Source organism: Nicotiana tomentosiformis, chromosome 6, assembly GCF_000390325.3.
Source record: "Nicotiana tomentosiformis chromosome 6, ASM39032v3, whole genome shotgun sequence".
Classification (NCBI taxonomy): Eukaryota; Viridiplantae; Streptophyta; class Magnoliopsida; order Solanales; family Solanaceae; genus Nicotiana; species Nicotiana tomentosiformis.
Genome location: NC_090817.1, coordinates 41,569,013 through 41,582,626, shown reverse-complemented (window position 1 = coordinate 41,582,626; position 13,614 = coordinate 41,569,013). Strand labels below are relative to the sequence as shown.

The 13,614-nt window shown below is 40.4% G+C and overlaps 2 protein-coding genes across 2 annotated transcripts; both read left to right on the top strand.

Annotated features, from left to right (window-relative positions):
- Positions 1 to 9,850: 9,850 nt before the first annotated feature.
- Positions 9,851 to 10,324, top strand: LOC138893863 (uncharacterized). Its single transcript, XM_070178529.1, has one exon. The coding sequence runs from the start codon at positions 9,851 to 9,853 to the stop codon at positions 10,322 to 10,324; it is 474 nt and encodes a 157-aa protein (XP_070034630.1).
- Positions 10,325 to 12,288: 1,964 nt separating this feature from the next.
- On the top strand, positions 12,289 to 12,672 carry LOC138893862 (uncharacterized). The gene has a single exon (XM_070178528.1). The coding sequence runs from the start codon at positions 12,289 to 12,291 to the stop codon at positions 12,670 to 12,672; it is 384 nt and encodes a 127-aa protein (XP_070034629.1).
- The last annotated feature ends 942 nt before the right edge of the window (positions 12,673 to 13,614 follow it).

Here is a 13,614-nt window from a genome sequence, read left to right as displayed (position 1 = left end):
CGTAATGTATACATGACTTTTATGCATATCTTTCTATATGATACTTTAGTTGATGAAATGAATCATGGTACATCTCTTCTCCATATGTTAGTCCGTGTAACTTGACTTGTTTAATAATGCATATCTCCTCTATATGCAACTGTTGATGAATTTTTTATACTTCATCCCTATCTTCTCTATATACAACAGTTGACGATTATTTGATATTTCATTCGTATCTTCTCTATATGAAATTGTCGACGAGTTATTTGATAACAAATACGTATCTTCTCTATATGCTGAACTGTTAGTTTGGTGAAAATGCATGTGCATATCTTCTCTATATGCACTATTGGTATTATATGTACTTTAGGCTTAGATTTCAATACTGTTTCTATGTACACGTGTATGTTATTGAGTTGTACATATTAAGTATAGTGAGTACATGCTGACTTAAAATCTTTGTCACTACTTCAACGAGGTTAGTCATGATACTTAGTAAGTACATGGGGTTGGTTGTACTCATACTATAATTCTGCACCTTGCGTGCAGATGTTGGAGATGACCCGTTGTGGATGATGAAGGCTAGCATTGAAGTTGTACGTGCGGTCTATATTCAAGATATCATTTGTTCATGGTTGTTTAGACTTATAATTTTGTTGATGTAAACTTCACACAGATGTTGTATTATTTTTTCGTACCAGAGTTGTATTCTTAATCTTAGTGGCTCATGACTTGTACTACCAACTCTTTGGATATTTTATGGAATTCAGCCATCTTATTTAATAATTATTGATGATCTATTGTTCGAGTTGTGTCATTGTTGTTTGGTTTACCTAATGGGTTGGGTTATTTGCCATCACGACTTGGTGAGATTTTGGGTCGTGACAAAATAGATGTGAAGAAGGTGACTTCAAAGGCATGCGGTCAAACAAGCAGCACTACCTTTAGTCTCCAAGATCAATAACTAAGCACACTACTATGCTCCACTAGTAGCAATACCTGAATCCGCACAAACATATGTAGAAGTATAGTATGAGTACAATAAACCAAATATGCTCAGTAAGTATCAAGTCTAACCCCGAAGAAGCAGTGATGAGGCTTTGTCCAACGTGATACGTAATTCTATAATCAGATAATGAACAAGTATAAATAAAGAGAATGAACAGTTCTGAAGTAATGTATATAAGTAATATGAATCACAGTCAAAGAAAGGTAATAAGCATGCTTCACAAATATAATGATCAAAGATTAATCCTTTCATCGAGTCCGCATAAAATAATGATGTGCACGAAATAGCAGGTAAAGAAATTCTCCTACATGAATGCATGATGTATAATCCATACACACTCAGCACACCCCGTGTACCTGGAACAAGTGCCCCTCATAATCACACACACTCATCACTGAAATGGATGTCTGGCATAAATGGCCCTCACTAAGCACAAACTTGTATGTCTGACGCTCACAAGGCCCGAGGTAACATGAGTGATAACCTTACTCTGGGGGACGAATCTATATCCAAGTGTCAGTATCATAATGGTTCTATAATAAATATCATCAATCCGCTCATATGTGTCAATGTGCTAAAGTATCTCATAGTACTATATCACATCAATCTGCATAGAAAATACCATCGTGCCCTAACTCAACTCATATACTGTATCCATATGCAGAGATGTATGCATATGAATGTGAGGTAATATATATGTATGGTGCACAAAGACATACAAATAAATATGCAGATGTATGTTAATGACAATGAAGTATAACTAAGGCTAAAGAAAAATAGCTCAATATATCAAGAATACTTCATCATGTACAAATAAGGAACCATAAACCTAGACATAATCTCTAACGTAATTATAAAACCCACGTAGTCACACAATCAAGTAAAGCATGTATCATGAAGGGTACGTAATCAAACAAGGCATAATGAACCCTAAAACTATCCCAAACATGATATACTCCTTGTTCCTTGTATATACGCTCATCATCTCGTATATACACCACCCGCAACTCAAGCAACACATAGATATCACATCCATTCTAGGTGAATTCCCTCTTAACAATGATAGACAAGATAATTACCTCTTCCCAGGACCGCTTCAACCTTCCAAAACCATATTTCCTTTAGAAATCTCCTCCAATCGGCTCAAATCAAGCCAAATAATACTCAATGAGGTCAAATAAAGTCATAGAAACCGATTCCAAACAATAAAGCTTCAATCTTTAATCAATTCTCAAAAGTTAAACCAAAGTCAAAGCAGGCTCACATGATAAAAATCCAAGTCTAGGACTAGACCCCGTTGACCCATAACCCCATGAGTTCAAATTATGTGTTTAGTTTTCAAATTCAAGTCCAAAACCTCACATTACACTCTCTTAAGTTGTAGATAAAATCCCAAATTTCACTTTAGAAGTCCATAGTTTAGGTGTAGAAATTCATAGTGAATCAATATATGTGATCAAATTAGAGTAAAAATTACTTACCCTCAAGATTGTAGTGAATTCCCTCTTCAAATCATCTCTTCTCGTTCTCCATAACTCAAAAATAGTGAAAATGAGCTAATTCCTGAAATTCTGGACAAAATATACCCCTGCTAGTAATACCCTTCGCGATCGTGGTCATTATCCACGCGATCACAATGCGAAAAAGTCCATTGCCTGACCTCTCACTTGATTGCAAACAGACCCACGCAATTGCGAAGCTCCACCTGACTCACCCTGGCCCTCAGACCCCTCCACGCGATCACATCACTCCTCTCGCAAACGCTTAACACACCTACACAGACGACACATCGCGATCATGGACCTCTTCCATGCCATCTTGAAGAACAAACCCTAAGCTGGCACCATCCTTTTATGTGATCGCGGCACCACCAACACGATCACAAAGAACACCCCTGACACCAACAATTAAAAACGATCAAATATGCCCCTGGTGGTCCGGAACTCACCTGAGCCTCCCCCCCACCACCCCCACAACCCTGTTATAATATTCCAACAAGTCCATAAATACTATCCGGATCTATCCATCTAAGAATCAATGGCCAACTCATATATTGAACTCCATTAAGTTCATATGGTTCTAATCTTCAACTAAGCGTCTGATTCATCCCTAGACACCTCCGATGTCAACTAAACTTTGCACACAAGTTCAATTCAACTGCACGAATGAGAAAAAAATCAAAGGTGATATTTGAGATCACATGAGTTACAGGAAATTCCAGTATTCATGGACAATAAGATAAGCCAAGTATTCATGCAACAAGTGGCAGAACGACCAGAAAAAGTAATTGTTTACATTTAAAGACAACTGAGAAGGCACGAAAGGAAATCTATGGTTCTAGCAAGTTAAAGGAAGGTTACGAAGTGTATAAATAGATATATGTAGGTCTCAAGATAAAGTATCATAGAGCGACAAGGTTTTAAGTAGATAGGAGTAAGGATAAGAAAAGGTGAGTGAGGAGGTGACGAGAATAGGTAAGTCCTCGGGATTAAACCCATCAAAACAAGAGAGCTAATGGTTTCCGTAAGTTCTAGAAATCTCGGTACAGCCTGAATGAACTCATAGGAGTCTAAGACTAGGAGCAAATTAGAACAGATGAAATGCTGCCCTGGTAGTATAATAAGGGTGTAATGGTGATAGATAAAAAGATGACGTTTAGGCCTTTGATTGAGTAATGATTTAAAGAAAAGGTATTTCATGAATTGCACGAGATTAGAATACCCCCATAAGATGAATCACATTGGGATGCTATGAAATATGGTTATTGAAGTATAGTATCGTCCCTAGGTGGATCAGGCAAATCACTTCAAATGTTCCCCGATGCAACGCGAGCCCTAGTGATAATGTATTACGTAAGAGGTTTCAAGTTATCAGTGGTAGATTATAGATCAACATTAAGGTGAATCAACAATAAATGGATAAAAGTTCCAATGTATGAGAGGAGATAAAGATATCATTCTTTAGATGAACAATAATAAGGAAGTAACTTGGAGTTGGGTAGCAGACCCCGGTAATAATAAACCGAAGTAAGAATTATAGTATAGATGACCTACCTAGATGTAGTAAAGCCATAAGCATAGATAACCGAGGCTATGAAACAAGATATAGCAATGGTCAGAAGTTCGACAACGTACCGAGCGAAGAACTTCAGTACACCTATAGATGCCCAGAGGGACAGCTTGTCATAGGTTTGTATATATTCAAAAGTAAGGCCTAGAGATTGGCTAAAAGCTGGAGGAAAAAGAAGAGAAGAGTCACATATGTGCACATACAAGGTCTGAGTTGTACATGCTGCATGACAGAAGGTAGCAACAATTTCGAAATTGGAAGAATTCTGATCACAAGTCATGGTGTGAGAAAGAGGCCTAAAGAGGGGAATGCCCTGGACTTTGGATTTATATACAGAACAGTTGCCTAGATGGAAAGGACAATATTAAAGTATTTGTAAGAGCTATAGGTTATGAGATTGATAAGCGCATCAGTCAACATTCGAGGACGAATGTTCCAAAGGGGGGAATGATGTTACACCCCATGTTTTTGTACGTGATAGTATGTCGTAAGTCAATTGATGTAAGCTCAAAAATGAGATCGTGTTTGAAAGCACATAAAGTAAGTTAATCATGTTACCTTGCAGGTTAAATATATTTATGATCATTAATAACAGTACCAAGAGAGTTGGAAGGCTTAGAAGCTAAACGAATCGAAGAAAATAAATTTTGTCGAAACTCGATAAGTTGGGAATATTATAACATGTACTTTTGGGGTGAGACTAGGGTGCCTAACATGATATGGAGGTTATGTTATGAGTTATTTTAGTCGTATTATAGTCGTGTATTCCGTTTTAAATTCAAGCGAGTTCTGGAAAAAAAGTTGGCATAGGTCATCACAAGTTACATTCATAAATGTGCTGAAACCTAGGTAACATAAAACTGAGTTTTTCTCCCAATATACTTGGAATTACAGGATGATCCACCTACCAAATTGAATATCTACGAGTCTAGTTTGTAACTCATTAAATTATTCATTTATATGACATCGGAGTAGAGAGATATTTGTATTTTTGTGAGATTGCGCAGACTGCATAGGTAACAAGTAGGTGTGTCACCTACTTGCTTAAATGAAAGGACGAAATATGTCCAAAAAGGGGCTAGTTTGAGTCGGCCAAAGAGACCTTTTAAGGGATGATTTCCTTCAGATATTACACTCATTATAGATCGAAAATATCAGAGATACACCCCAGCAAGCATCTCCCAAAAATTTAACACAAAAGCCTAAATGATTTTCTCTTTTTTTTTTTCAAGTTCTAGTTGTAGGAAAACCTAAGGGTTGAAGAACCAAGATAGGAGATGAGATATTAACCAAATAAGGTAAGTATACTGCCCTCTTGCATCCATTTTTTTCCGCTGTCAATGTAGAGAAATTCGTTCAATAATTGTAAGAACTCATTGGACGGTTATCGGACGTCGTAAGTTTGAGTTATTCAACTTGTAATGGACTGTTTTGTGGGCTGTTTCGTGTTATTTTTGAGTTGTCTATTTTGCTGCAGTTTTATGGAGTTTTGGAGGAGAATGGGTGTGGATAAACAACACATAATGGTGGAATGGTGGGTTGTCCATTCATCATTATATTTTCAGGTTGTTTGACATTACTATGGTTGTCGTTTTGTGTATGAAGTGATTAGGGTGTGTGTAGGCTGTTTTGTGGTATATTATGATGGAGATAAAGTTGGAAAATAATGTATACATGTTTTTATTATTGTGTTCTTGTTGTTGTTGGTGTTATGTTGAATTGGGGTGGAGGTAAAGATATAGGGCAGATGTTGCCCGTTTTATTATAAAATAAGCTTGTCGTTTGTTGTGCGATAGTTGAACCTTTCGTAACGTAATGATAGTATTATTATGGTTGTTGTAGATTAAAGTATGATGAGATGAGTTCAACGTGGTCATTGGACAGACTGTGATAAGGTATGTTAAGGCTATCCCTTCTTCTCTTTTGGCATGATCCATATGATACAAACAAAACAAGCAAATGCGAAACTTTCACAAATGACTCAACTCTTAGAAGTACTAGGGGTGACTTTGTTCTTGATTCCCCATGTGTCCTATTATTATATCGTCTGTTCATGGTTCTCAGAAAATACTTAAATTGATAAAGTTTATTTCATGATATTAACCGAAGGCATATTGATCTTATGACATTCCGATAGATCTTATTGACTTACTTCCTTATGCATTGCATTCATTTATACATGTACATTGACCCATGACTAGATGGAGTTATATACACGTATATTATATGTATATGGGATATGGGGAAATGTTACAGTGTTATATATGCACCACAACCTGATCAGCTGGTATACGTTGATGATTTCGTCCACTGCGGCCGAGATGATATGATAGGATGCCCTCAGACGCTTGATGATGTTATGTATGCATATACCTATACATGATATGGCATTTATATGATATGCATGACATTATAAATGTTTCATGATTCACATAGCTATTCAGACTTACAGGTTGAGTCCTTTACTTAATGTTTCTTTCACGTCTTCTATATACTGGTTTTCATGCATTATATACTCGATACTTTATTCGTAATGACGTCCCTTTTGCCTGGGAATGCTGTGTTTCATGCCCCCATGTCCCAATAGATAGGTTGACAGTCCTCCTAGTAGGTTATTTGCTCAGCGAAAGGTGTTGGTGCACTCCACTTGCTCCGGAGTTGCCTATTTGGTCAGTATACTTTGGACATGTATTGATTAGCATGGCAGGGCCTTGTCCCAACCTTTATGGAGTTTATGTACTCTTAGAGGCTTTTAGATAGATATCATGTATATGTATACTTTTATGGCCTTGTCGGCCTATGTTTTGAGTGTACAAATGATCATGTCGGCCTTATAGGCCCGTATGTCACATGTATATGTTTGTATATTATGTTGGGTCGTCATATGTCGAGTATTCTCTTATGTTTTATTCTGGTTATCTCATGACGGCATTTTCAAATCATTTACCCATGACAGTATGATAAGAAAGACATGTTGCATTGGTACTCGGTCGAGTAAGGCACCGGGTGCCCGTCGCGGCCCTTCAGTTTGGGTCGTGACATTATGATATGAACATATGATGATATGGTGGGATCGGGTTATGCACCGCAGCAGATTTGATATGTTGTAATTGCTTGTGATTGTTGAATTATCCCCGGTATTGTGATATGAGACTTGAGACTTTATTATTTTGGGCTCTCTGGTAGTTGACCTTCGGGTTCGTTTATATAAGTTTATTGCTTTATTTCTATTCCTGTTTTTCTGTTATTATTATTTCGTATAGGTTATTTGTAATTAAATTGCCATAGCCTCGTCACTACTTTGTTAAGGTTAGGCTCGGCAGTTATAGAGTACATGGGGTTAGTTGTACTCATGTTACACTTCTGCACTTCTTGTGCAGATACCGGTGTTGGTCCCGGCAGCGCGTAGCAAGACTGCTCAAATTTAGCTACTTTAGGAGATTTGAGGTATATCTGTAAATGTCCGCAACCCTGAAGTCCCCTTTTCATCTTGTATTTACTGTTTATGAAGTTTCAAACAGTTCTATTTTGTTCAGATTTTATTTGTACTACTCTAGATGCTCAAGTATTCGTGACTCCAAATTTTGGGATATGATTAGACTTTGTCATTTAGTGTGTTATTAGTCTATTTCAAAAGATTATAGTTTATTATTATTAATGCTTTGATCTTAAATTAGTAAAACTTGTAAGTAATTTAGCTAACATTTGCTTGCCTAGCAAGTGAAAGGTTACACGCCATCACGGTCCCGGGGGTGGGATTTCGGGTCGTTATAAGTCGGTATCAGAGCACTAGGTTGCCTAGGTCTCACGAGTCATGAGAAAGCTTAGTAGAGTTTGGAGGATCGGTACAGAAATGTCTGTACTTATCTTCTAGAGGCTATAAGTCTTTAGGAAAATTTCACTTCTATCTTTCTCTATTGTGAGACTTTATTCCATAACTGATGTTTGAACCATTCTATTCTTTTTCTCTCGCAGATGGTGAGAACAAGCACAAAATCTACAACCGGGAAGAAGCTCGAGCCCCCTGTTGCAGCCACTACCAGGGTAGGGGTTGCAACACCTACCTAGAGCACGTGTAGCAACACCCCTTGCGGAGCTTCAAATCGATCACGAGGAGGAGATCCAAGTTCAGACCGCACCAGTTGGGCCCGCTCAGGCCCCGGATGGATTCATTGCTACTCTCGTACTTCAGGATGCTCCAGTTTGCTTAGTTAGACTCATGGAGAGTGTGGCCCGAGCTAGAGTATTTGCTATGGCACCAGCCATCTCTCAAGCTGGTGGAGGAGCACAGACTCCCACCACTCACACTCCTTAGCAGATGGCTCCCATATATCAGACTTCGGCGGTTCCAGCAGTTGGAGTAGTTTAGCTCGTTATTGCTACACAGCCCTGGGAGAGGCCCACAATATCTTCTAAGGGATTGATGAGATTGGATAAGTTTACCAAGCTCTTTCCTACTCACTTTGGTGGTACACCTTCTGAGGACCCACAGGACTATTTGGATCGTTGCCACGAGGTATTGTGCAACATGGGTATTGTGGAGTCCAATGGAGTCGACTTTGTAGTGTTCCAGATGAATGGTTCTGCCAAGAGGTTGTGGCAGGATTTTGAGCGGAGCAAACCAGTTGGTTCACCTCCACTTACTTGGGATCAGTTTTCGCAGCTATTCTGTAGAATTTCATTCCTTTCACTCAGAGAGTGGAGTACCGCAGGCAGTTCGAGCACCTCCAGCAGGGTGGCATGACTATTATCCAGTACGAGACCAGATTTGTGGATCTAGCCCATCATGCAGCTATTTTGATTCCCACGGATAGGGAGAGGGTGAGGAGATATATTGATGGTATTACTTTTGGTATCAGGATACAGATGGCCAAGGAGATGGGGGATGATATTTCTTTCTAGAGGGTCGTAGAGATTGCTAGTTGGATCGATATGATTTGTAGTCAGGGTAGAGAGACGGTGTCTGAGAAGAGGCCTCGTCATTTTGGTAGTTTCAGTGGTGCCTCATATGGAGGCAGAGGTTCTTTTGGTAGAGGCCATCCTCCCAAGCCAATTCAGTCAGCTCTTCAAGTAGCCCACGGTGCTTCGGGCAGTCGTGGTTCTTATTGGTCTCACCCTGAGCAACCAGCATTCATTACTCCTTTAGCTCCTATCAGTGCACCACTGCTACAGAGTTACTACAGTGGTTATCTTGGCCATCATGGCCATAGCAACCACATCATCCAAGAAAGTCTTAGACTTTCAGCAGCCACAGCATCCAAGAAAGTGTTTTGAATGTGGAGATACAGGTCACATCAGGAGGTATTGTCCTAGATTGATGGGCATCAGACCTCAGTAGGGTTCTCGTGCCATTATGCCGGCACCGGTTGCTCCACCGCCCGCACAGCTAGCTAGAGTCAGGGGTCAGGCAGCTAGAGATAGAGGTCAGGCCATTAGAGGTGGAAGCCAGCCAGCTAGAGGCCGTCCGAGAGTCAGAGGTCAGAGTGGTGGGTCCCATCCTCGTTGTTATGCATTCCAAGCCAGACTTGAGGTAGAGTCCTTTGACACCGTCATCACAGGTAGTTTTCTGGTGTACCATAGGGATGCCTCAGTTTTATTTGATCTAGGCTCTACTTATTCATACGTGTCATCCTACTTTGCTCCATATCTGGTTATGCCTCATGATTCTTTGAGTGCTCCTGTCTATGTGTCCACACCTGTGGAAGATTCTATTGTAGTAGATTGTGTTTATCGCTCGTGTGTAGTTTTTATCGACAACTTTGAACTAGGGTATAACTTCTACTTCTTGATATGGTGGACTTTGATGTTATCTTCGGTATGGATTGGTTGCCACCTTATCACGCCATTTTGGACTGTCACGCTAAGACGGTGACCTTAGCCATGCCGAGGTTGTCCCGATTAGAGTGGAGGGGGACTCTTGGCCATTCTACCAGCAAGATCATTTCTTATGTGAAGGCTCGACGTATGGTCGAGAAGGGGTGTCTGACATATTTGGCCCATATCTGTGATCCTAGTGCGGAGGCTCCTTCCCTGGATTTAGTACCAGTTGTGCGCGAGTTTCCAAAAGTGCTTCCTGCAGATTTACCAGGGATTCCACCCGATAGAGATATCGACTTTTGTATTGACTGGGCTCCGAGAACTCAGCCCATTTCTATTCCACCATACCATATAGCCCCAGCTGAGTTGAAGGAACTGAAGGAGCAGTTACATGATTTGCTTAATAGGGATTCATTGGACCTGGTGTCTCGCCCTGGGTTGCACTAGTGTTGTTCGTGAAGAAGAAGGATGGTTTGATGAGGATGTGTATAGATTATCGGCAGTTTAACAAGGTCACTATCAAGAACAAGTATCCATTACCGAGGATTGATGACTTATTTGATCAGTTTCAGGGTGCCAAAGTGTTTTCAAAGATTGATATGATTTCTGGCTACCATCAGTTGAAGATTAGGGTATCAGATGTCCCTAAGATAGCTTTTTGGACTTGGTATGGTCATTATAAGTTCCTAGTCATGCCATTCGGCTTGACAAATGCCTCAGCAACATTTATAGATTTGATGAACCGGGTATTCAAGCTCTATTTAGATTCTTTTGTGATCATCTTCATTGATGAAATTTTGTTCTACTCCCACAGTCGAGAGGATCATGAGCAGCATCTGCGGATCGTACTTCAGATTCTGAGAGATAGTCAGTTATATGCCAAGTTTTCAAAGTCTGAGTATTGGTTGGACTCAGTTGCCTTTTTGGGACAAATTGTATCTTCCGAGGGCATTAAAATGGATCCTAAGAAGACCGAGGTTATTCAGAACTGGCCTAGACCTACTTCAGCTACAGAGATTCGGAGCTTCTTGGGTTTGGCGGGTTATTATCGCCGGTTCGTGGAGGGGTTTTCATCTATCTTAGACCCATTGACCAAGTTGAGCCAGAAGGGTGCTCTTTTCAGATAGTCTGATGAGTGTGAGTTGAGCTTTCAAAAGCTCAAGACTACATTGACTACAACCCCAGTGTTGGTGTTGCCTACGGGTTCTGGGTCTTACACTGTGTATTGTGATGCGCCACATATTGGGATTGCCGCGGTGTTGATGCAAGACGGTAGGGTGATTGCCTACGCATCTCGGCAGTTGAAGTTTCATGAGAGAAATTACCCGGTGCACGACTTGGAATTGGCAGCTATTGCTCATGCATTGATGATTTGGAGGCATTAGCTCTACGGCGTGTCGTGTGAGGTATTCACATATCATCAGAGTCTACAACACTTGTTTAAGCAAAAGGATCTAAACTTGAGGCAGTGGAGGTGGTTAGAGTTGTTAAAAGACTATGATATCACCATTTTGTACCATCCCGGAAAGGCCAATGTGGTGGTCGATGCCTTGAGAAGAAAGGCTGAGAGTATGGGTAGCCTTGCATATATTCCAGTTGGCGAGAGACCACTAGCATTGGATGTTTAGGCTTTGGCCAATCAGCTCATGAGGTTAGATATTTCGGAGCCTAGCCGACTTCTTGCTTACATGGTTTCTCGGTCTTCTTTGTATGAGCGCATTAGAGAGCGTCAGTATGATGACCCCTATTTGCTTGTCCTTAAAGACATGGTGTAACACAGTGATGCCAAGGAGGTTTCTATTGGAGATGATGGGGTGTTGCGGATGTAGGGTCAAATATGTGTGCCCAATACGGATGGGCTACGTGAGTTGATTCTAGAGGAGGCCCATAGTTTGCTGTATTCCATTCATCCAGGTGCTGCCAGATGTAACAGGATTTGAGGCAGCATTATTAGTGGAGAAGAATAAAGAAATATATAGTAGAGTATATGGCTCGGTGTTTGAACTGCCAGCAGGTGAAGTATGAATATCAGAGACCGGGCGGTTTGCTTCAGAGACTTGAGATTCTCGAATGGAAGTGAGAGCGTATTACCATGGATTTCGTTGTTCGTCTCCCATGAACCTTGAAGAAATTTGACACAGTGTGGGTCATTATGGATAGGTTGACCAAGTCAGCACATTTCATTTGATGGCGGCTACCTTTTCTTCAGAGCAGCTGGCCCAGATCTATATCTGTGAGATTGTTCGTCTCCACGGTGTGCCGGTGTCTATTATATCCGACCGAGGCATGCAGTTCACACCATATTTTTGGAGAGCTGTGCAGCATGATTTAGGCACACGGGTTGAGTTGAGTACAACATTTCACCCCAGACAGACAGGCAGTCCGAACGCACCATTCAGATCTAGGAGGATATGCTACGTGCATTTGTTATGGATTTTGGGGATTCACACGATCAGTTCCTACCACTTTTTGAGTTTGCCTATGACAACAACTACCAATCGAGTATTCAGATGGCTCCTTATGAGGCCTTATATGGGAGGCGGTGTCGTTCACCAGTTGGTTGTTTTGAGCCGAAGGAGGCTAAGTTATTGGGCACTGATTTGGTTTGGGATGCCTTGGAGAAAGTAGCTTATGTGGACCGAAAATTTAAGAATGTAGCTTATATGGTGGGAGAGAGGGATTTGCTCAGAGTTTCACCCATGAAGGGTATGATGAGGTTCGGGGAGAAGGGCAAGTTGAGCCCTAGGTATATTGGTCCTTTTGATATCCTTGAGAGAGCTGGTGAGGTGGCCTAAAACTTGCATTGACACCCAGCTTATCGGCAATTCACCTAGTGTTCCATGTTTCCATGCTTCAGAAGTATTATGGTGATCCGCCCTATGTATTAGATTTCAGCTCAGTCCAATTAGACAAGGATTTGACTTATGAGGAGTAACCGGTGGCTATTATAGCCAGGCAGGTCTGGAAGTTGAGGTCTGAGAGTTATGCTTCTGCGAGAGTGCAGTGGAGAGGTCAGCCAATTGAGGTAGCTACGTGGGAGTCCGAGTCCGATATGCGGAGTAGATACCCACACTTTTCACCAGTGCATGTACTTTTCTATGTCCGTTATAGGAAGAATGTTTCTTTTAGAGGTGGAGAATATGACGACCCGATAGGTCATTTTAAGTACTAGATCTTATTTCTGAGTTTCGAGACCTCTATTAGATCCATTTTATGTTTCTCATTTTGCGTGCACAATCCGTATCCTTTTCCGAAAAGATTTTACGTAAAACCTTAAAGAAAACATGATTTTTAGCTTTAAAAATAACTTGAGTTGACTACGGTCAAATCTTTTTGTAAATGATACTGGATCAGTATTTTGACGATTCCAATAGGTTTGTATTGTGATTTTAGACTTGGGTGTATTCCCGGAATCGAAATCGAAGGTCCCTAGGTTGATTTGACTTATTTTGCTGAATGCTAGTAATTTGAAAGTTTAGAAATTTCCTAGGTTTGACCGTAGGTTGACTTTATAGCTATTGGGTTCAGATTTTGATTTTGGGAGCTGGTATAGGTCCGTTTTGGTATTTGAAACTTTTCTATAAAATTTGGTGCAATTCGGAGTTGGTTTGATATGATTCGGATGCTTAGTTGTTATTCTAGTTGTTCTTGAGTTTCCTTTTGAAATTTCATTCGTTTTGATGTTCCATTTGTAGTTTTAAATATTATTTTGGTGATTTGATCACACGAGCAAGCTC

Coding starts and splice junctions, on each gene's coding strand:
- LOC138893862 (XM_070178528.1), top strand. CDS start 12,289: ATGCTACGTGCATTTGTTATGGATTTTGGGGATTCACACGATCAGTTC.
- LOC138893863 (XM_070178529.1), top strand. CDS start 9,851: ATGGTGGACTTTGATGTTATCTTCGGTATGGATTGGTTGCCACCTTAT.